At 56.6% G+C, this 22396-nt stretch overlaps 1 protein-coding gene across 12 annotated transcripts in view; it reads right to left on the reverse strand.

The window, feature by feature from the left end:
• SOX6 (SRY-box transcription factor 6) overlaps positions 1 to 22396 on the reverse strand; it is a 522737-nt gene that overhangs the window by 179141 nt on the left and 321200 nt on the right. For all 12 annotated transcript variants that reach the window (XM_072119160.1, XM_072119159.1, XM_072119157.1 and 9 more), the window contains 2 exons: positions 10159 to 10331; positions 1366 to 1434 (listed from right to left, as the gene is read on the reverse strand). In XM_072119160.1, coding sequence (XP_071975261.1) covers positions 1366 to 1434; positions 10159 to 10331 — 242 coding nt within the window. The remainder of the gene's footprint in view (positions 1 to 1365; positions 1435 to 10158; positions 10332 to 22396) is intronic.

Genomic DNA, 22396 nt, shown 5'->3' on the forward strand with positions numbered 1-22396 from the left:
GATGGCACCGCTGCTCTCTAGTGATGGATAGGCTGTATTCTCAGTGATGGCACCGCTGCTCTCTAGTGATGGATAGGCTGTATTCTCAGTGATGGCGCCGCTGCTCTCTAGTGATGGATAGGCTGTATTCTCAGTGATGGCGCCGCTGCTCTCTAGTGATGGATAGGCTGTATTCTCAGTGATGGCGCCGCTGCTCTCTAGTGATGGATAGGCTGTATTCTCAGTGATGGCACCGCTGCTCTCTAGTGATGGATAGGCTGTATTCTCAGTGATGGCACCGCTGCTCTCTAGTGATGGATAGGCTGTATTCTCAGTGATGGCGCCGCTGCTCTCTAGTGATGGATAGGCTGTATTCTCAGTGATGGCGCCGCTGCTCTCTAGTGATGGATAGGCTGTACTCTCAGTGATGGCACCGCTGCTCTCTAGTGATGGATAGGCTGTATTCTCAGTGATGGCATCGCTGCTCTCTAGTGATGGATAGGCTGTACTCTCAGTGATGGCACCGCTGCTCTCTAGTGATGGATAGGCTGTATTCTCAGTGATGGCATCGCTGCTCTCTAGTGATGGATAGGCTGTGTACCCAGCACAACGCTGCTCTCTAGTGATGGATAGCCTGTGTACCCAGCACAGCGCTGCTCTCTAGTGATGGATACGCCGTGTACCCAGCACAGCGCTGCTCTCTAGTGATGGATAGGCTGTGTACCCAGCACAGCGCTGCTCTCTAGTGATGGATAGGCTGTGTACCCAGCACAGCGCTGCTCTCTAGTGATGGATAGGCTGTGTACCCAGCACAGCGCTGCTCTCTAGTGATGGATAGGCTGTGTACCCAGCACAGCGCTGCTCTCTAGTGATGGATAGGCTGTGTACCCAGCACAGCGCTGCTCTCTAGTGATGGATAGGCTGTGTACCCAGCACAGCGCTGCTCTCTAGTGATGGATAGGCTGTGTACCCAGCACAGCGCTGCTCTCTAGTGATGGATAGGCTGTGTACCCAGCACAGCGCTGCTCTCTAGTGATGGATAGGCTGTGTACCCAGCACAGCGCTGCTCTCTAGTGATGGATAGGCTGTGTACCCAGCACAGCGCTGCTCTCTAGTGATGGATAGGCTGTGTACCCAGCACAGTGCTGCTCTCTAGTGATGGATAGGCTGTGTACCCAGCACAGCGCTGCTCTCTAGTGATGGATAGGCTGTGTACCCAGCACAGTGCTGCTCTCTAGTGATGGATAGGCTGTGTACCCAGCACAGCGCTGCTCTCTAGTGATGGATAGGCTGTGTACCCAGCACAGCGCTGCTCTCTAGTGATGGATAGGCTGCTGCTCTCTATGAGTGGTTACAGTTAGGGGAGGTATAAGGAGAGGCACTGACCTGGATCTGTTGCTGCAGGATGTTGATCTTGTGCTGTTGCTGTAGTAGTTGTTGCTGCTGTCGTGCGATCTGTAGTGACAGGACATGAGCGGTGATTAGTCACATGATATAGGCCACTTATAGTCAGGACACGTATATAGTGGCGCTGCCATGGCCGCTTCTCATAGGCGAAAGGATCGTGCAGGAATTTTGCACAGGTTTGATTTGTTTCCAGCATGTAGTGATGTGCGGCATTGATGATCTGCCCAGTGATCAATACAGAAAAGTACAGAGCATGCCCACTACACCCTCACATATAAGTCTATAGGTGATGTCACAGCTCCCCTCCTCCTTCCTGCACATATCACAGAGCATGCCCACTACACCCTCCCATATAAGTCTATAGGTGATGTCACAGCTCCCCTCCTCCTTCCTGCACAGGTCACAGAGCATGCCCACTACACTCTCCCATATAAGTCTATAGGTGATGTCACAGCTCCCCTCCTCCTTCCTGCACATATCACAGAGCATGCCCACTACACCCTCCCATATAAGTCTATAGGTGATGTCACAGCTCCCCTCCTCCTTCCTGCACAGGTCACAGAGCATGCCCACTACGCCCTCCCATATAAGTCTATAGGTGATGTCACAGCTCCCCTCCTCCTTCCTGCACTGGTCACACAGCATGTCCACTACACCCTCCCATATAAGTCTATAGGTGATGTCACAGCTCCCCTCCTCCTTCCTGCACTGGTCACACAGCATGTCCACTACACCCTCCCATATAAGTCTATAGGTGATGTCACAGCTCCCCTCCTCCTTCCTGCACTGGTCACACAGCATGTCCACTACACCCTCCCATATAAGTCTATAGGTGATGTCACAGCTCCCCTCCTCCTTCCTGCACTGGTCACACAGCATGTCCACTACACCCTCCCATATAAGTCTATAGGTGATGTCACAGCTCCCCTCCTCCTTCCTGCACTGGTCACAGAGCATGTCCACTACACACTCCCATATAAGTCTATAGGTGATGTCACAGCTCCCCTCCTCCTTCCTGTACAGGTCACACAGCATGTCCACTACACCCTCACATATAAGTCTATAGGTGATGTCACAGCTCCCCTCCTCCTTCCTGCACAGGTCACAGAGCATGCCCACTACACCCTCACATATAAGTCTATAGGTGATGTCACAGCTCCCCTCCTCCTTCCTGCACTGGTCACAGAGCATGTCCACTACACACTCCCATATAAGTCTATAGGTGATGTCACAGCTCCCCTCCTCCTTCCTGCACTGGTCACAGAGCATGTCCACTACACACTCCCATATAAGTCTATAGGTGATGTCACAGCTCCCCTCCTCCTTCCTGTACAGGTCACACAGCATGCCCACTACACCCTCACATATAAGTCTATAGGTGATGTCACAGCTCCCCTCCTCCATCCTGCACAGGTCACAGAGCATGCCCACTACACCCTCACATATAAGTCTATAGGTGATGTCACAGCTCCCCTCCTCCATCCTGCACAGGTCACAGAGCATGCCCACTACACCCTCACATATAAGTCTATAGGTGATGTCACAGCTCCCCTCCTCCTTCCTGCACTGGTCACAGAGCATGCCCACTACACCCTCCCATATAAGTCTATAGGTGATGTCACAGCTCCCCTCCTCCTTCCTGCACTGGTCACAGAGCATGCCCACTACGCCCTCCCATATAAGTCTATAGGTGATGTCACAGCTCCCCTCCTCCTTCCTGCACTGGTCACAGAGCATGCCCACTACGCCCTCCCATATAAGTCTATAGGTGATGTCACAGCTCCCCTCCTCCTTCCTGCACAGGTCACAGAGCATGCCCACTACACCCTCCCATATAAGTCTATAGGTGATGTCACAGCTCCCCTCCTCCTTCCTGCACTGGTCACACAGCATGCCCACTACACCCTCCCATATAAGTCTATAGGTGATGTCACAGCTCCCCTCCTCCTTCCTGCACAGGTCACAGAGCATGCCCACTACACCCTCCCATATAAGTCTATAGGAGATGTCACAGCTCCCCTCCTCCTTCCTGCACTGGTCACAGAGCATGTCCACTACACACTCCCATGTAAGTCTATAGGTGATGTCACAGCTCCCCTCCTCCTTCCTGCACAGGTCACAGAGCATGCCCACTACACCCTCCCATATAAGTCTATAGGTGATGTCACAGCTCCCCTCCTCCTTCCTGCACTGGTCACAGAGCATGCCCACTACGCCCTCCCATATAAGTCTATAGGTGATGTCACAGCTCCCCTCCTCCTTCCTGCACAGGTCACAGAGCATGCCCACTACACCCTCCCATATAAGTCTATAGGTGATGTCACAGCTCCCCTCCTCCTTCCTGCACTGGTCACACAGCATGCCCACTACACCCTCACATATAAGTCTATAGGTGATGTCACAGCTCCCCTCCTCCTTCCTGCACAGATCACAGAGCATGCCCACTACACCCTCCCATATAAGTCTATAGGTGATGTCACAGCTCCCCTCCTCCTTCCTGCACTGGTCACAGAGCATGCCCACTACACTCTCCCATATAAGTCTATAGGTGATGTCACAGCTCCCCTCCTCCTTCCTGCACAGATCACAGAGCATGCCCACTACACCCTCCCATATAAGTCTATAGGTGATGTCACAGCTCCCCTCCTCCTTCCTGCACTGGTCACACAGCATGCCCACTACACCCTCCCATATAAGTCTATAGGTGATGTCACAGCTCCCCTCCTCCTTCCTGCACTGGTCACAGAGCATGCCCACTACACTCTTCAATAGAAATCTAAGGTGGAAACTGAAAAGCAGAAGTGGCTAAATGTGGCAGTGCCCTTACAGTGTTCCACCTGTGAATGAGTTGGAGCTGCACAGGGTCATCAGTGCCTCTCTGTGAGGTCATGGGGTGGGTGCCTAGGTCACCAGAGTCATGGCTTCTGCCCGCTTGGATGGCGCCGCGCTCGCTTCGTTGGGCATAACAAGCCGCTCTTAAGTGTCATTTAATTTTCATTTTAGAATATAATTAGGAAGTGAGGTGGCGGCGAGATCTCGCTCCTCTGTAAATGTGTCAGAATTAATTTGTGCCGGCGAATTCACAAGTGTCAATAGTTAATTACTGGATCCTCCCTGGACGCCGGGTCCACATCCCGGCTCTGCCGCCTCTGCCCGCACGTGGTCGGGTCCTGCCGCCGCATCCCAGGCAGCCAAGCGTGCCAGCGCCAACACACACATTATCAGATCATGCAGATTAGTGTGAGGCCTCCGGGGGGCGCTGTGCTCAGCCATTGTACTGCTGAGCCAGGAGGGAAATCTCCATCTATATCCCAGGATTCCACTAAGAGATGGAGAAACACTGGCAAAGAGGCGGAGAAATGGAAATACGGGAGGAGAGAAAACCATCATCTAACCCTACACCAATCTAGTATGACCCCGAACTACACTGTATATGGGGGGATACAGGGGGACATGTGACCTGTACTACACTGTATATGGGGGGATACAGGAGGACATGTGACCCTAACCTACACTGTATATGGGGGGATACAGGGGGACATGTGACCCCGTACTACACTGTATATGGGGGATACAGGAGGACATGTGACCTGTACTACACTGTATATGGGGGGATACCGGAGGACATGTGACCTGTACTACACTGTGTATGGGGGGATACAGGAGGACATGTGACCTGTACTACACTGTATATGGGGGGATACAGGGAGACATGTGACCTGTACTACACTGTATATGGGGGGATACAGGGTGACATGTGACCTGTACTACACTGTATATGGGGGGATACAGGAGGACATGTGACCTGTACTACACTGTATATGGGGGGATACAGGATGACATGTGACCTGTACTACACTGTATATGGGGGGATACAGGGAGACATGTGACCTGTACTACACTGTATATGGGGGGATACAGGAGGACATGTGACCTATACTACACTGTATATGGGGGGATACAGGAGGACATGTGACCCTGTACTACACTGTATATTGGGGGATACAGGAGGACATGTGACCTGTACTACACTGTATATTGGGGGATACAGGGTGACATGTGACCTGTACTACACTGTATATTGGGGGATACAGGAGGACATGTGACCTGTACTACACTGTATATGGGGGGATACAGGAGGACATGTGACCTGTACTACACTGTATATGGGGGGATACAGGAGGACATGTGACCTGTACTACACTGTATATGGGGGGATACAGGAGGACATGTGACCTGTACTACACTGTATATGGGGGGATACAGGGGGACATGTGACCTGTACTACACTGTATATGGGGGGATACAGGGGGACATGTGACCTGTACTACACTGTATATGGGGGGATACAGGGTGACATGTGACCTGTACTACACTGTATATGGGGGGATACAGGAGGACATGTGACCTGTACTACACTGTATATCGGGGATACAGGAGGACATGTGACCCTGTACTACACTGTATATGGGGGGATGCAGGGGGACATGTGACCTATACTACACTGTATATGGGGGGATACAGGAGGACATGTGACCCTGTACTACACTGTATATTGGGGGATACAGGAGGACATGTGACCTGTACTACACTGTATGTGGGGGGATACAGTGGGACATGTGACCTGTACTACACTGTATATGGGGGATACAGGAGGACATGTGACCTGTACTACACTGTATATTGGGGGATACAGGAGGACATGTGATCTGTACTACACTGTATGTGGGGGGATACAGTGGGACATGTGACCTGTACTACACTGTATATGGGGGATACAGGAGGACATGTGACCTGTACTACACTGTATATGGGGGGATACAGGAGGACATGTGACCTGTACTACACTGTATATTGGGGGATACAGGAGGACATGTGACCTGTACTACACTGTATATGGGGGGATACAGGAGGACATGTGACCTGTACTACACTGTATATGGGGGGATACAGGAGGACATGTGACCTGTACTACACTGTATATGGGGGGATACAGGAGGACATGTGACCTGTACTACACTGTATATGGGGGGATACAGGAGGACATGTGGCCTGTACTACACTGTATATTGGGGGATACAGGAGGACATGTGACCTGTACTACACTGTATATGGGGGATACAGGAGGACATGTGACCCTGTACTACACTGTATATTGGGGGATACAGGAGGACATGTGACCTGTACTACACTGTATATGGGGGATACAGGAGGACATGTGACGTGTACTACTCTGTATATGGGGGGATACAGGAGGACATGTGACCTGTACTACACTGTATATTGGGGGATACAGGAGGACATGTGACCTGTACTACACTGTATATGGGGGGATACAGGAGGACATGTGACCTGTACTACACTGTATATGGGGGGATACAGGAGGACATGTGACCTGTACTACACTGTATATGGGGGGATACAGGAGGACATGTGACCTGTACTACACTGTATATGGGGGGATACAGGAGGACATGTGACCTGTACTACACTGTATATGGGGGGATACAGGGGGACATGTGACCTCGTACTACACTGTATATGGGGGGATACAGGAGGACATGTGACCTGTACTACACTGTATATGGGGGGATACAGAAGGACATGTGACCTGTACTACACTGTATATTGGGGGATACAGGAGGACATGTGACCTGTACTACACTGTATATGGGGGATACAGGAGGACATGTGACCTGTACTACTATGTATATGGGGGGATACAGGAGGACATGTGACCTGTACTACACTGTATATGGGGGGATACAGGAGGACGTGTGACCTGTACTACACTGTATATGGGGGGATACAGGGGGACATGTGACCCCGTACTACACTGTATATGGGGGGATACAGGGGGACATGTGACCTGTACTGCACTGTACATAAGGGGGGTACAGGAGGACATGTGACCTATACTACACTGTGTATGGGGGGATACAGGAGGACATGTGACCCTGTACTACACTGTATACGGGGGTATACAGGAGGACATGTGACCTGTACTACACTGTATATGGGGGGATACAGGAGGACATGTGACCTGTACTACACTGTATATATGGGGATACAGGGAGACATGTGACCTGTACTACACTGTATATGGGGGGATACAGGAGGACATGTGACCTGTACTACACTGTATATGGGGGGATACAGGCGGACATGTGACCCTGTACTACACTGTATATGGGGGGATACAGGGGGACATGTGACCTATACTACACTGTATATGGGGGTATAAAGGAGGACATGTGACCTGTACTACACTGTATATTGGGGGATACAGGAGGACATGTGACCTGTACTACACTGTATATGGGGGGATACAGGGGGACATGTGACCCTGTACTACACTGTATACGGGGGGATACAGGAGGACATGTGACCTGTACTACACTGTATATGGGGGGATACAGGAGGACATGTGACCTGTACTTCACTGTATATGGGGGGATACAGGAATACATGTGACCCTAACCTACACTGTATATGGGGGGATACAGGAGGACATGTGACCTGTACTACACTGTATATGGGGGTATACAGGAGGACATGTGACCTGTACTACACTGTATATGGGGGGATACAGGAGGACATGTGACCTGTACTACACTGTGTATGGGGGGGATACAGGAGGACATGTGACCCTGTACTACACTGTATATGGGGGGATACAGGAGTACATGTGACCCCGTACTACACTGTATATGGGGGGATACAGGGGGACGTGACCTGTACGACACTGTATATGAGGGGATACAGGAGGACACTGTATATGGGGGGATACAGGGGGCACTGTATATGGGAGGATACAGGGGGGACACTGTATATGGGGGGACACAGGGGGCACTGTATATGGGGGATACAGGGGGCACTGTATATGGGGGGGATACAGGGGGGCACTGTATATGGGGGGATACAGGGGGCACTGTATATGGGGGGATACAGGGGGCACTGTATATGGGGGGATACAGGGGGCACTGTATATGGGGGGATACAGGGGGCACTGTATATGGGGGGATACAGGGGGCACTGTATATGGGGGGATACAGGGGGCACTGTATATGGGGGGATACAGGGGGCACTGTATATGGGGGGATACAGGGGGCACTGTATATGGGGGGATACAGGGGGCACTGTATATGGGGGGATACAGGAGGACATGTGACCTGTACTACACTGTATATTGGGGGATACAGGAGGACATGTGACCTGTACTACACTGTATACGGGGGGATACAGGAGGATATGTGACCTGTACTACACTGTATATGGGGGGATACAGGGGGCACTGTATATGGGGGGATACAGGGGGCACTGTATATGGGGGGATACAGGGGGCACTGTATATGGGGGGATACAGGGTGGCACTGTATATGGGGGGATACAGGGGGGCACTGTATATGGGGGGATACAGAGGGGCACTGTATATGGGGGGATACAGGGGGGCACTGTATATGGGGGGATACAGGGGGCACTGTATATGGGGGGATACAGGGGGGCACTGTATATGGGGGGATACAGGGGGGCAATGTATATGGGGGGATACAGGGGGGCAATGTATATGGGGGGGATACAGGGGGCACTGTATATGGGGGGATACAGGGGGCACTGTATATAGGGGGATACAGGGGGCACTGTATATGGGGGGATACAGGGGGGCACTGTATATGGGGGGATACAGGGGGGCACTGTATATGGGGGGATACAGGGGAGCACTGTATATGGGGGGATACAGGGGGCACTGTATATGGGAGGAAACAGGGGGGGCACTGTATATGGGAGGATACAGGGGGGGCACTGTATATGGGGGGATACAGGGGGCACTGTATATGGGGGGATACAGGGGGCACTGTATATGGGGGGATACCGGGGGCACTGTATATGGGGGGATACAGGGGGCACTGTATATGGGGGGATACAGGGGGCACTGTATATGGGGGGATACAGGGGGCACTGTATATGGGGGGATACAGGGGGCACTGTATATGGGGTGATACCGGGGGCACTGTATATGGGGGGATACAGGGGGCACTGTATATGGGGGGAAACAGGGGGCACTGTATATGGGGGGATACAGGGGGCACTGTATATGGGGGGATACAGGGGGCACTGTATATGGGGGGATACAGGGGGCACTGTATATGGGGGGATACAGGGGGCACTGTATATGGGGGGATACAGGGGGCACTGTATATGGGGGGATACAGGGGGCACTGTATATGGGGGGATACAGGGGGGCAATGTATATGGGGGGATACAGGGGGGCAATGTATATGGGGGGATACAAGGGGGCACTGTATATGGGGGGATACAGGGGGGCACTGTATATGGGGGGATACAGGGGGGCACTGTATATGGGGGGATACAGGGTGGCACTGTATTTGGGGGGATACAGGGGGCACTGTATATGGGGGGATACAGGGGGCACTGTATATGGGAGGATACAGGGGGCACTGTATATGGGGGGATACAGGGGGCACTGTATATGGGGGATACAGGGGGGCACTGTATATGGGGGGATACAGGGGGCACTGTATATGGGGGGATACAGGGGGCACTGTATATGGGGTGATACCGGGGGCACTGTATATGGGGGGATACAGGGGGCACTGTATATGGGGGGATACAGGGGGCACTGTATATGGGGGGATACAGGGGGGCACTGTATATGGGGGGATACAGGGTGGCACTGTATATGGGGGGATACAGGGGGCACTGTATATGGGGGGATACGGGGGGCGTGGATTAGGATTGGGGGTCAGTCACCTGTTCTTGCTGCTGTCGGGCCAGGTCCATCTGTTGTCTTTGCTTTTCTATCTGTGAAGCCGCCAGTTTCTTCTGCTCATCGTGTGCGGCCAGAAGCTGCTCCCGGAGGCTGATCAGCTGCGTTATCATGGTGGAGAGCTGCCGCTCCTTCTCCGCTAGGCTCTCCGGGGTCCCTGCACAGGAGACACAACGTATAGTATCACTGCTACCTGTGCCCTGCTCCTGGATAACATCACTGCTGCCTGTGCCCTGCTCCTGGATAACATCACTGCTGCCTGTGCCCTGCTCCTGTGTAACATCACTGCTGCCTGTGCCCTGCTCCTGTGTAATATCACTGCTACCTGTGCCCTGCTCCTGTATAATATCACTGCTACCTGTCCCCTCCTCCTGTATAATATCACCGCTACCTGTCCCCTCCTCCTGTATAATATCACTGCTACCTGTGCCCTGCTCCTGTGTAATATCACTGCTACCTGTGCCCTGCTCCTGTGTAATATCACTGCTACCTGTGCCCTGCTCCTGGATAACATCACTGCTCCCTGTCCCCTGCTCCTGGATAACATCACTGCTACCTGTGCCCTGCTCCTGTGTAACATCACTGCTGCCTGTGCCCTGCTCCTGTATAATATCATTGCTACCTGTGCCCTCCTCCTGTGTAATATTACTGCTGCCTGTCCCCTGCTCCTGTATAACATCACTGCTACCTGTCCCCTGCTCCTGTGTAATATCACTGCTACCTGTCCCCTGCTCCTGTATAACATCACTGCTACCTGTCCCCTGCTCCTGGATAACATCACTGCTGCCTGTGCCCTGCTCCTGTATAATATCACTGCTACCTGTGCCCTGCTCCTGGATAACATCACTGCTACCTGTGCCCTGCTCCTGTGTAATATCACTGCTACCTGTCCCCTGCTCCTGTATAATATCACTGCTACCTGTGCCCTGCTCCTGTGTAACATCACTGCTGCCTGTGCCCTGCTCCTGTGTAACATCACTGCTGCCTGTGCCCTGCTCCTGTGTAACATCACTGCTGCCTGTCCCCTGCTCCTGTATAATAACACTGCTACCTGTGCCCTGCTCCTGTGTAACATCACTGCTGCCTGTCCCCTGCTCCTGTATAATATCACTGCTACCTGTCCCCTGCTCCTGGATAACATCACTGCTGCCTGTGCCCTGCTCCTGTATAACATCACTGCAACCTGTGCCCTGCTCCTGTATAACATCACTGCTACCTGTGCCCTGCTCCTGTATAATATCACTGCTACCTGTGCCCTGCTCCTGGATAACATCACTGCTACCTGTCCCCTGCTCCTGTATAATATCACTGCTACCTGTGCCTTGCTCCTGTATAACATCACTGCTACCTGTGCCCTGCTCCTGTATAACATCACTGCTACCTGTGCCCTGCTCCTGTATAATATCACTGCTACCTGTGCCTTGCTCCTGTATAACATCACTGCTACCTGTCCCCTCCTCATGTATAATATCACTGCTACCTGTCCCCTCCTCCTGTGTAATATCACCACTACCTGTCCCCTCCTCCTGTATAATATCACTGCTACCTGTCCCCTCCTCCTGTATAATATCACCGCTACCTGTCCCCTCCTCCTGTATAATATCACCGCTACCTGTCCCCTCCTCCTGTATAATATCACTGCTGCCTGTGCCCTGCTCCTGTATAGTATCACTGCTGCCTGTGCCCTGCTCCTGGATAATATCACTGCTACCTGTCCCCTCCTCCTGTGTAATATCACTGCTGCCTGTCCCCTCCTCCTGTATAATATCACTGCTACCTGTCCCCTGCTCCTGTATAATATCACCGCTACCTGTCCCCTCCTCCTGTATAATATCACCGCTACCTGTCCCCTCCTTCTGGACAACATCACTGCTACCTGTCCCCTTCTCCTGGATAACATCACTGCTGCCTGTGCCCTGCTCCTGTATAATATCACTGCTACCTGTCCTCTCCTCCTGTATAATATCACTGCTACCTGTCCCCTCCTCCTGTATAACATCACTGCTACCTGTCACCTCCTCCTGTATAATATCACCGCTACCTGTCCCCTCCTCTTGGACAACATCACTGCCACCTGTCCCCTTCTCCTGGATAACATCACTGCTACCTGTGCCCTGCTCCTGGATAATATCACTGCTGTCTGTCCCCTCCTCCTGTATAATATCACCGCTACCTGTCCCCTCCTCCTGTATAACATCACTGCTACCTGTCACCTCCTCCTGTATAATATCACCGCTACCTGTCCCCTCCTCTTGGACAACATCACTGCCACCTGTCCCCTTCTCCTGGATAACATCACTGCTACCTGTGCCCTGCTCCTGGATAATATCACTGCTGTCTGTCCCCTCCTCCTGTATAATATCACCGCTACCTGTCCCCTCCTCCTGTATAATATCACTGCTACCTGTCCCCTCCTCCTGTATAATATCACTGCTACCTGTCCCCTCCTCCTGTGTAATATCACTGCTACCTGTCCCCTCCTCCTGTATAATATCACTGCTACCTGTCCCCTCCTCCTGTTTAATATCACTGCTACTTGTCCCCTGCTCCTGGATAACATCACCGCTACCTGTCCCCTCCTCCTGGATAACATCACCGCTACCTGTCCCCTGCTCCTGGATAATATCACCGCTACCTGTCCCCTGCTACCTGAGTGGACAGGTAGCAGTGATATTATACAGGAGGAGTGGACAGGTAGCAGTGATATTATACAGGAAAAGGGGACAGGTAGCGGTGATATTATACAGGAGGAGGGGACAGGTAGCAGTGATATTATACAGGAGGAGTGGACAGGTAGCAGTGATATTATACAGGAGGAGGGGACAGGTAGCAGTGATATTATACAGGAGGAGGGGACAGGTAGCGGTGATATTATACAGGAGGAGGGGACAGGTAGCGGTGATATTATACAGGAGGAGGGGACAGGTAGCGGTGATATTATACAGGAGGAGTGGACAGGTAGCAGTGATATTATACAGGAGGAGGGGACAGGTAGCAGTGATATTATACAGGAGCAGGGGACAGGTAGCGGTGATATTATACAGGAGGAGGGGACAGGTAGCAGTGATATTATACAGGAGCAGGGGACAGGTAGCGGTGATATTATACAGGAGGAGGGGACAGGTAGCAGTGATATTATACAGGAGGAGGGGACAGGTAGCAGTGATGTTATACAGGAGGAGGGGACAGGTAGCGGTGATATTATACAGGAGGAGGGGACAGGTAGCAGTGATATTATACAGGAGGAGGGGACAGGTAGCGGTGATATTATACAGGAGGAGGGGACAGATAGCGGTGATATTATACAGGAGGAGGGGACAGGTAGCGGTGATATTATACAGGAGGAGGTGACAGGTAGCAGTGATATTATACAGGAGGAGATACATATAACAATATCTGTGTCAGCTCCTGGATACTACCACTGATATCTGTGGAGCTGATGTTGCAGGGATCTGAGGTCTGGAGCCTGCACATCACTCACCCTCAGATGTCTGCTCTTCACTCGCTGCCTTTCCTCATTTTGCTTTTTATAAATTTTTTTGTTTTTCTCATCTTTTAAATGTCACAAAAAAGTCAACGACAAAGAGAAAGAGAAAGAAGGGAAGGGATGAGACAATGAGCGGAGGGTCCGGGGATGAAAGGCGGCCGTGTGATGTCCGGAGCCCCCACAAAGACGAGTCCCCGCTCCATCTACTCCAAACACATCAGAAGGGAAAAGCTTCAGAGGGAACAAACACAAAGCGGCGATTCTGTGCCGGACAACGGCTGAGACTGCGCCCCCCCCCCCCAAAGCCCCCCGCACTGCGCCCCCCACCACAGAGCCCCCGCACTGCGCCCCCCCCCCCCAGAGCCCCCCGCACTGCGCCCCCCACCACAGAGCCCCCGCACTGCGCCCCCCCCCCAGAGCCCCCCGCACTGCGCCCCCCACCACAGAGCCCCCGCACTGCGCCCCCCACCACAGAGCCCCCCGCACTGCGCCCCCCACAGAGCCCCCCGCACTGCGCCCCCCACAGAGCCCCCCGCACTGCGCCCCTCCACCACAGAGCCCCCCGCACTGCGCCCCCCCACAGAGCCCCCCGCACTGCGCCCCTCCACCACAGAGCCCCCCGCACTGCGCCCCCCCACAGAGCCCCCCGCACTGCGCCCCTCCACCACAGAGCACCCCGCACTGCGCCCCCCCCCGAGCCCCCCCCATAATCCACTGTGTAACCCCCATCCTCCGCTGTGTCCTCCCTGTGTCACCCCCATCCTCCGCTGTATCCTCCCTGTGTCACCCCCATCCTCCGCTGTGTCCTCCCTGTGTAACCCCCATCCTCCGCTGTGTCTCCCTCATCCTCCGCTGTGTCCTCCCTGTGTAACCCCCATCCTCCGCTGTGTCCTCCCTGTGTAACCCCCATCCTCCGCTGTGTCCTCCCTGTGTCACCCCCATCCTCCGCTGTGTCCTCCCTGTGTAACCCCCATCCTCCGCTGTGTCCTCCCTGTGTAACCCCCATCCTCCGCTGTGTCCTCCCTGTGTCTCCCCCATCCTCCGCTGTGTCCTCCCTGTGTAACCCCCATCCTCCGCTGTGTCCACCCTGTGTCACCCCCATCCTCCGCTGTATCCTCCCTGTGTCACCCCCATCCTCCGCTGTGTCCTCCCTGTGTAACCCCCATCCTCCGCTGTGTCTCCCCCATCCTCCGCTGTGTCCTCCCTGTGTAACCCCCATCCTCCGCTGTGTCCTCCCTGTGTAACCCCCATCCTCCGCTGTGTCCTCCCTGTGTCACCCCCATCCTCCGCTGTGTCCTCCCTGTGTCACCCCCATCCTCCGCTGTGTCCTCCCTGTGTCTCCCCCATCCTCCGCTGTGTCCTCCCTGTGTAACCCCCATCCTCCGCTGTGTCCTCCCTGTGTCACCCCCATCCTCCGCTGTGTCCTCCCTGTGTAACCCCCATCCTCTGCTGTGTCCTCCCTGTGTAACCCCCATCCTCCGCTGTGTCCTCCCTGTGTAACCCCCATCCTCCGCTGTGTCCTCCCTGTGTAACCCCCATCCTCCGCTGTGTCCTCCCTGTGTCTCCCCCATCCTCCGCTGTGTCCTCCCTGTGTAACCCCCATCCTCCGCTGTGTCCTCCCTGTGTCACCCCCATCCTCCGCTGTGTCCTCCCTGGGTCACCCCCATCCTCCGCTGTGTCCTCCCTGTGTCACCCCCATCCTCCGCTGTGTCCTCCCTGTGTCACCCCCATCCTCCGCTGTGTCCTCCCTGTGTCTCCCCCATCCTCCGCTGTGTCCTCCGCTGTGTCTCCCCCATCCTCCGCTGTGTCCTCCCTGTGTCACCCCCATCCTCCGCTGTGTCCTCCCTGTGTCACCCCCATCCTCCGCTGTGTCCTCCCTGTATAACCCCCATCCTCCGCTGTGTCCTCCCTGTGTCACCCCCATCCTCCGCTGTGTCCTCCCTGTGTCACCCCCATCCTCCGCTGTGTCCTCCCTGTGTCACCACCATCCTCCGCTGTGTCCTCCCTGTGTAACCCCCATCCTCCGCTGTGTCCTCCCCGTGTAACCCCCATCCTCCGCTGTGTCCTCCCTGTGCCACCCCCATCCTCCGCTGTGTCCTCCCTGTGCCACCCCCATCCTCCGCTGTGTCCTCCCTGTGTAACCCCCATCCTCCGCTGTGTCCTCCCTGTGCCACCCCCATCCTCCGCTGTGTCCTCCCTGTGTAACCCCCATCCTCCGCTGTATCCTCCCTGTGTAACCCCCATCCTCCGCTGTGTCCTCCCTGTGTCTCCCCCATCCTCCGCTGTGTCCTCCCTGTGTCTCCCTGCTCCTCCGCTGTGTCCTCCCTGTGTCACCCCCATCCTCCGCTGTGTCCTCCCTGTGTCACCCCCATCCTCCGCTGTGTCCTCCCTGTGTCTCCCTGCTCCTCCGCTGTGTCCTCCCTGAGTAACCCCCATCCTCCGCTGTGTCCTCCCTGTGTAACCCCCATCCTCCGCTGTGTCCTCCCTGTGTCTCCCTGCTCCTCCGCTGTGTCCTCCCTGTGTCTCCCTGCTCCTCCGCTGTGTCCTCCCTGTGTCACCCCCATCCTCCGCTGTGTCCTCCCTGTGTCACCACCATCCTCCGCTGTGTCCTCCCTGTGTCTCCCCCATCCTCCGCTGTGTCCTCCCTGAGTAACCCCCATCCTCCGCTGTGTCCTCCCTGTGTAACCCCCATCCTCCGCTGTGTCCTCCCTGTGTCACCCCCATCCTCCGCTGTGTCCTCCCTGAGTAACCCCCATCCTCCGCTGTGTCCTCCCTGTGTAACCCCCATCCTCCGCTGTGTCCTCCCTGTGTAACCCCCATCCTCCGCTGTGTCCTCCCCGTGTAACCCCCATCCTCCGCTGTGTCCTCCCTGTGTCACCCCCATCCTCCGCTGTGTCCTCCCTGTGTCACCCCCATCCTCCGCTGTGTCCTCCCTGTGTCACCCCCATCCTCCGCTGTGTCCTCCCTGTGTCTCCCCCATCCTCCGCTGTGTCCTCCCTGTGTAACCCCCATCCTCCGCTGTGTCCTCCCTGTGTCTCCCCCATCCTCCGCTGTGTCCTCCCTGTGTAACCCCCATCCTCCGCTGTGTCCTCCCTGTGTCACCCCCATCCTCCGCTGTGTCCTCCCTGTGTCACCACCATCCTCCGCTGTGTCCTCCCTGTGTCTCCCCCATCCTCCGCTGTGTCCTCCCTGAGTAACCCCCATCCTCCGCTGTGTCCTCCCTGTGTAACCCCCATCCTCCGCTGTGTCCTCCCTGTGTCTCCCTGCTCCTCCGCTGTGTCCTCCCTGTGTCTCCCTGCTCCTCCGCTGTATCCTCCCTGTGTCACCCCCATCCTCCGCTGTGTCCTCCCTGTGTCACCCCCATCCTCCGCTGTGTCCTCCCTGTGTCTCCCCCATCCTCCGCTGTGTCCTCCCTGAGTAACCCCCATCCTCCGCTGTGTCCTCCCTGTGTAACCCCCATCCTCCGCTGTGTCCTCCCTGTGTCTCCCTGCTCCTCCATACTGGCCACCTTTGCTTGCTGTTGATTTGTTACAATTGTATCCTTTTACCTGCACTGATCCTGCGATTACCCGGAGTGCACTGATACATTGTAACGCATTGCTGGGGAGAAACGTGTGATGACACACTGTAACGAGGCTGTTATAGGGTCACAGTGGTGCAGGGCGGAGGCTGGCACTGGGTACGGCCATGACGCCCTCGGGCACCTGTATAAACAATGCAATATCCAAAGTATGATTAAAAAATCATTTCCTGAGCAAAATACAATAAACTGAGCCCCTCCAGGCGGCAGGAGCGGCGCGTGCCAGGGGTGGGGGTGCCCAAACGCCAACGACTTCACACCTGGGGGTGGACCCCGGGCCAATCATATATATGTGTTCCTGTTACCCCTCGCTGCCCCCTCCCTGGCAGTCATACTGATGGTGTGTGCCCCTCGCTGCCCCCTCCCTGGCAGTCATACTGATGGTGTGTGCCCCTCGCTGCCCCCTCCCTGGCAGTCATACTGATGGTGTGTGCCCCTCGCTGCCCCCCTCCCTGGCAGTCATACTGATGGTGTGTGCCCCTCGCTGCCCCCTCCCTGGCAGTCATACTGATGGTGTGTGCCCCTCGCTGCCCCCTCCCTGGCAGTCATACTGATGGTGTGTGCCCCTCGCTGCCCCCTCCCTGGCAGTCATACTGATGGTGTGTGCCCCTCGCTGCCCCCTCCCTGGCAGTCATACTGATGGTGTGTGCCCCTCGCTGCCCCCTCCCTGGCAGTCATACTGATGGTGTGTGCCCCTCGCTGCCCCCTCCCTGGCAGTCATACTGATGGTGTGTGCCCCTCGCTGCCCCCTCCCTGGCAGTCATACTGATGGTGTGTGCCCCTCGCTGCCCCCCTCCCTGGCAGTCATACTGATGGTGTGTGCCCCTCGCTGCCCCCTCCCTGGCAGTCATACTGATGGTGTGTGCCCCCTCCCTGGCAGTCATACTGATGGTGTTTGCCCCCTCCCTGGCAGTCATACTGATGGTGTGTGCCCCCTCCCTGGCAGTCATACTGATGGTGTGTGCCCCTCGCTGCCCCCTCCCTGGCAGTCATACTGATGGTGTGTGCCCCTCGCTGCCCCCTCCCTGGCAGTCATACTGATGGTGTGTGCCCCCTCCCTGGCAGTCATACTGATGGTGTGTGCCCCTCGCTGCCCCCTCCCTGGCAGTCATACTGATGGTGTGTGCCCCCTCCCTGGCAGTCATACTGATGGTGTGTGCCCCCTCCCTGGCAGTCATACTGATGGTGTGTGCCCCTCGCTGCCCCCTCCCTGGCAGTCATACTGATGGTGTGTGCCCCCTCCCTGGCAGTCATACTGATGGTGTGTGCCCCCTCCCTGGCAGTCATACTGATGGTGTGTGCCCCTCGCTGCCCCCTCCCTGGCAGTCATACTGATGGTGTGTGCCCCTCGCTGCCCCCTCCCTGGCAGTCATACTGATGGTGTGTGCCCCTCGCTGCCCCCTCCCTGGCAGTCATACTGATGGTGTGTGCCCCCTCCCTGGCAGTCATACTGATGGTGTGTGCCCCTCGCTGCCCCCTCCCTGGCAGTCATACTGATGGTGTGTGCCCCCTCCCTGGCAGTCATACTGATGGTGTGTGCCCCCTCCCTGGCAGTCATACTGATGGTGTGTGCCCCTCGCTGCCCCCTCCCTGGCAGTCATACTGATGGTGTGTGCCCCTCGCTGCCCCCTCCCTGGCAGTCATACTGATGGTGTGTGCCCCTCGCTGCCCCCTCCCTGGCAGTCATACTGATGGTGTGTGCCCCTCGCTGCCCCCTCCCTGGCAGTCATACTGATGGTGTGTGCCCCTCGCTGCCCCCTCCCTGGCAGTCATACTGATGGTGTGTGCCCCTCGCTGCCCCCCTCCCTGGCAGTCATACTGATGGTGTGTGCCCCTCGCTGCCCCCCTCCCTGGCAGTCATACTGATGGTGTGTGCCCCTCGCTGCCCCCCTCCCTGGCAGTCATACTGATGGTGTGTGCCCCTCGCTGCCCCCTCCCTGGCAGTCATACTGATGGTGTGTGCCCCTCGCTGCCCCCTCCCTGGCAGTCATACTGATGGTGTGTGCCCCCTCCCTGGCAGTCATACTGATGGTGTGTGCCCCTCGCTGCCCCCTCCCTGGCAGTCATACTGATGGTGTGTGCCCCCTCCCTGGCAGTCATACTGATGGTGTGTGCCCCTCGCTGCCCCCTCCCTGGCAGTCATACTGATGGTGTGTGCCCCTCGCTGCCCCCTCCCTGGCAGTCATACTGATGGTGTGTGCCCCCTCCCTGGCAGTCATACTGATGGTGTGTGCCCCCTCCCTGGCAGTCATACTGATGGTGTGTGCCCCTCGCTGCCCCCTCCCTGGCAGTCATACTGATGGTGTGTGCCCCCTCCCTGGCAGTCATACTGATGGTGTGTGCCCCCTCCCTGGCAGTCATACTGATGGTGTGTGCCCCCTCCCTGGCAGTCATACTGATGGTGTGTGCCCCCTCCCTGGCAGTCATACTGATGGTGTGTGCCCCTCGCTGCCCCCTCCCTGGCAGTCATACTGATGGTGTGTGCCCCTCGCTGCCCCCTCCCTGGCAGTCATACTGATGGTGTGTGCCCCTCGCTGCCCCCTCCCTGGCAGTCATACTGATGGTGTGTGCCCCTCGCTGCCCCCTCCCTGGCAGTCATACTGATGGTGTGTGCCCCTCGCTGCCCCCCTCCCTGGCAGTCATACTGATGGTGTGTGCCCCTCGCTGCCCCCCTCCCTGGCAGTCATACTGATGGTGTGTGCCCCTCGCTGCCCCCCTCCCTGGCAGTCATACTGATGGTGTGTGCCCCTCGCTGCCCCCTCCCTGGCAGTCATACTGATGGTGTGTGCCCCTCGCTGCCCCCTCCCTGGCAGTCATACTGATGGTGTGTGCCCCCTCCCTGGCAGTCATACTGATGGTGTGTGCCCCTCGCTGCCCCCTCCCTGGCAGTCATACTGATGGTGTGTGCCCCTCGCTGCCCCCTCCCTGGCAGTCATACTGATGGTGTGTGCCCCTCGCTGCCCCCTCCCTGGCAGTCATACTGATGGTGTGTGCCCCTCGCTGCCCCCTCCCTGGCAGTCATACTGATGGTGTGTGCCCCTCGCTGCCCCCTCCCTGGCAGTCATACTGATGGTGTGTGCCCCTCGCTGCCCCCTCCCTGGCAGTCATACTGATGGTGTGTGCCCCTCGCTGCCCCCCTCCCTGGCAGTCATACTGATGGTGTGTGCCCCTCGCTGCCCCCCTCCCTGGCAGTCATACTGATGGTGTGTGCCCCTCGCTGCCCCCCTCCCTGGCAGTCATACTGATGGTGTGTGCCCCTCGCTGCCCCCTCCCTGGCAGTCATACTGATGGTGTGTGCCCCTCGCTGCCCCCTCCCTGGCAGTCATACTGATGGTGTGTGCCCCTCGCTGCCCCCTCCCTGGCAGTCATACTGATGGTGTGTGCCCCTCGCTGCCCCCCTCCCTGGCAGTCATACTGATGGTGTGTGCCCCTCGCTGCCCCCTCCCTGGCAGTCATACTGATGGTGTGTGCCCCTCGCTGCCCCCTCCCTGGCAGTCATACTGATGGTGTGTGCCCCTCGCTGCCCCCCTCCCTGGCAGTCATACTGATGGTGTGTGCCCCTCGCTGCCCCCCTCCCTGGCAGTCATACTGATGGTGTGTGCCCCCTCCCTGGCAGTCATACTGATGGTGTTTGCCCCCTCCCTGGCAGTCATACTGATGGTGTGTGCCCCCTCCCTGGCAGTCATACTGATGGTGTGTGCCCCTCGCTGCCCCCTCCCTGGCAGTCATACTGATGGTGTGTGCCCCTCGCTGCCCCCTCCCTGGCAGTCATACTGATGGTGTGTGCCCCCTCCCTGGCAGTCATACTGATGGTGTGTGCCCCTCGCTGCCCCCTCCCTGGCAGTCATACTGATGGTGTGTGCCCCCTCCCTGGCAGTCATACTGATGGTGTGTGCCCCCTCCCTGGCAGTCATACTGATGGTGTGTGCCCCTCGCTGCCCCCTCCCTGGCAGTCATACTGATGGTGTGTGCCCCCTCCCTGGCAGTCATACTGATGGTGTGTGCCCCCTCCCTGGCAGTCATACTGATGGTGTGTGCCCCTCGCTGCCCCCTCCCTGGCAGTCATACTGATGGTGTGTGCCCCCTCCCTGGCAGTCATACTGATGGTGTGTGCCCCTCGCTGCCCCCTCCCTGGCAGTCATACTGATGGTGTGTGCCCCCTCCCTGGCAGTCATACTGATGGTGTGTGCCCCCTCCCTGGCAGTCATACTGATGGTGTGTGCCCCTCGCTGCCCCCTCCCTGGCAGTCATACTGATGGTGTGTGCCCCTCGCTGCCCCCTCCCTGGCAGTCATACTGATGGTGTGTGCCCCTCGCTGCCCCCTCCCTGGCAGTCATACTGATGGTGTGTGCCCCTCGCTGCCCCCTCCCTGGCAGTCATACTGATGGTGTGTGCCCCTCGCTGCCCCCTCCCTGGCAGTCATACTGATGGTGTGTGCCCCTCGCTGCCCCCCTCCCTGGCAGTCATACTGATGGTGTGTGCCCCTCGCTGCCCCCCTCCCTGGCAGTCATACTGATGGTGTGTGCCCCTCGCTGCCCCCCTCCCTGGCAGTCATACTGATGGTGTGTGCCCCTCGCTGCCCCCTCCCTGGCAGTCATACTGATGGTGTGTGCCCCTCGCTGCCCCCTCCCTGGCAGTCATACTGATGGTGTGTGCCCCCTCCCTGGCAGTCATACTGATGGTGTGTGCCCCTCGCTGCCCCCTCCCTGGCAGTCATACTGATGGTGTGTGCCCCCTCCCTGGCAGTCATACTGATGGTGTGTGCCCCTCGCTGCCCCCTCCCTGGCAGTCATACTGATGGTGTGTGCCCCCTCCCTGGCAGTCATACTGATGGTGTGTGCCCCCTCCCTGGCAGTCATACTGATGGTGTGTGCCCCCTCCCTGGCAGTCATACTGATGGTGTGTGCCCCCTCCCTGGCAGTCATACTGATGGTGTGTGCCCCTCGCTGCCCCCTCCCTGGCAGTCATACTGATGGTGTGTGCCCCTCGCTGCCCCCTCCCTGGCAGTCATACTGATGGTGTGTGCCCCTCGCTGCCCCCCTCCAGATCACAGGAGGGCGCGAACACTGACAACATTGCGGTAACATACCAGGTATAATCAGACACAGCACTGACCAATCACCTCAAAGCACTGACTACTCACCTCACAGCACTG

Source organism: Engystomops pustulosus, chromosome 7, assembly GCF_040894005.1.
Source record: "Engystomops pustulosus chromosome 7, aEngPut4.maternal, whole genome shotgun sequence".
NCBI classification, from domain to species: domain Eukaryota; kingdom Metazoa; phylum Chordata; class Amphibia; order Anura; family Leptodactylidae; genus Engystomops; species Engystomops pustulosus.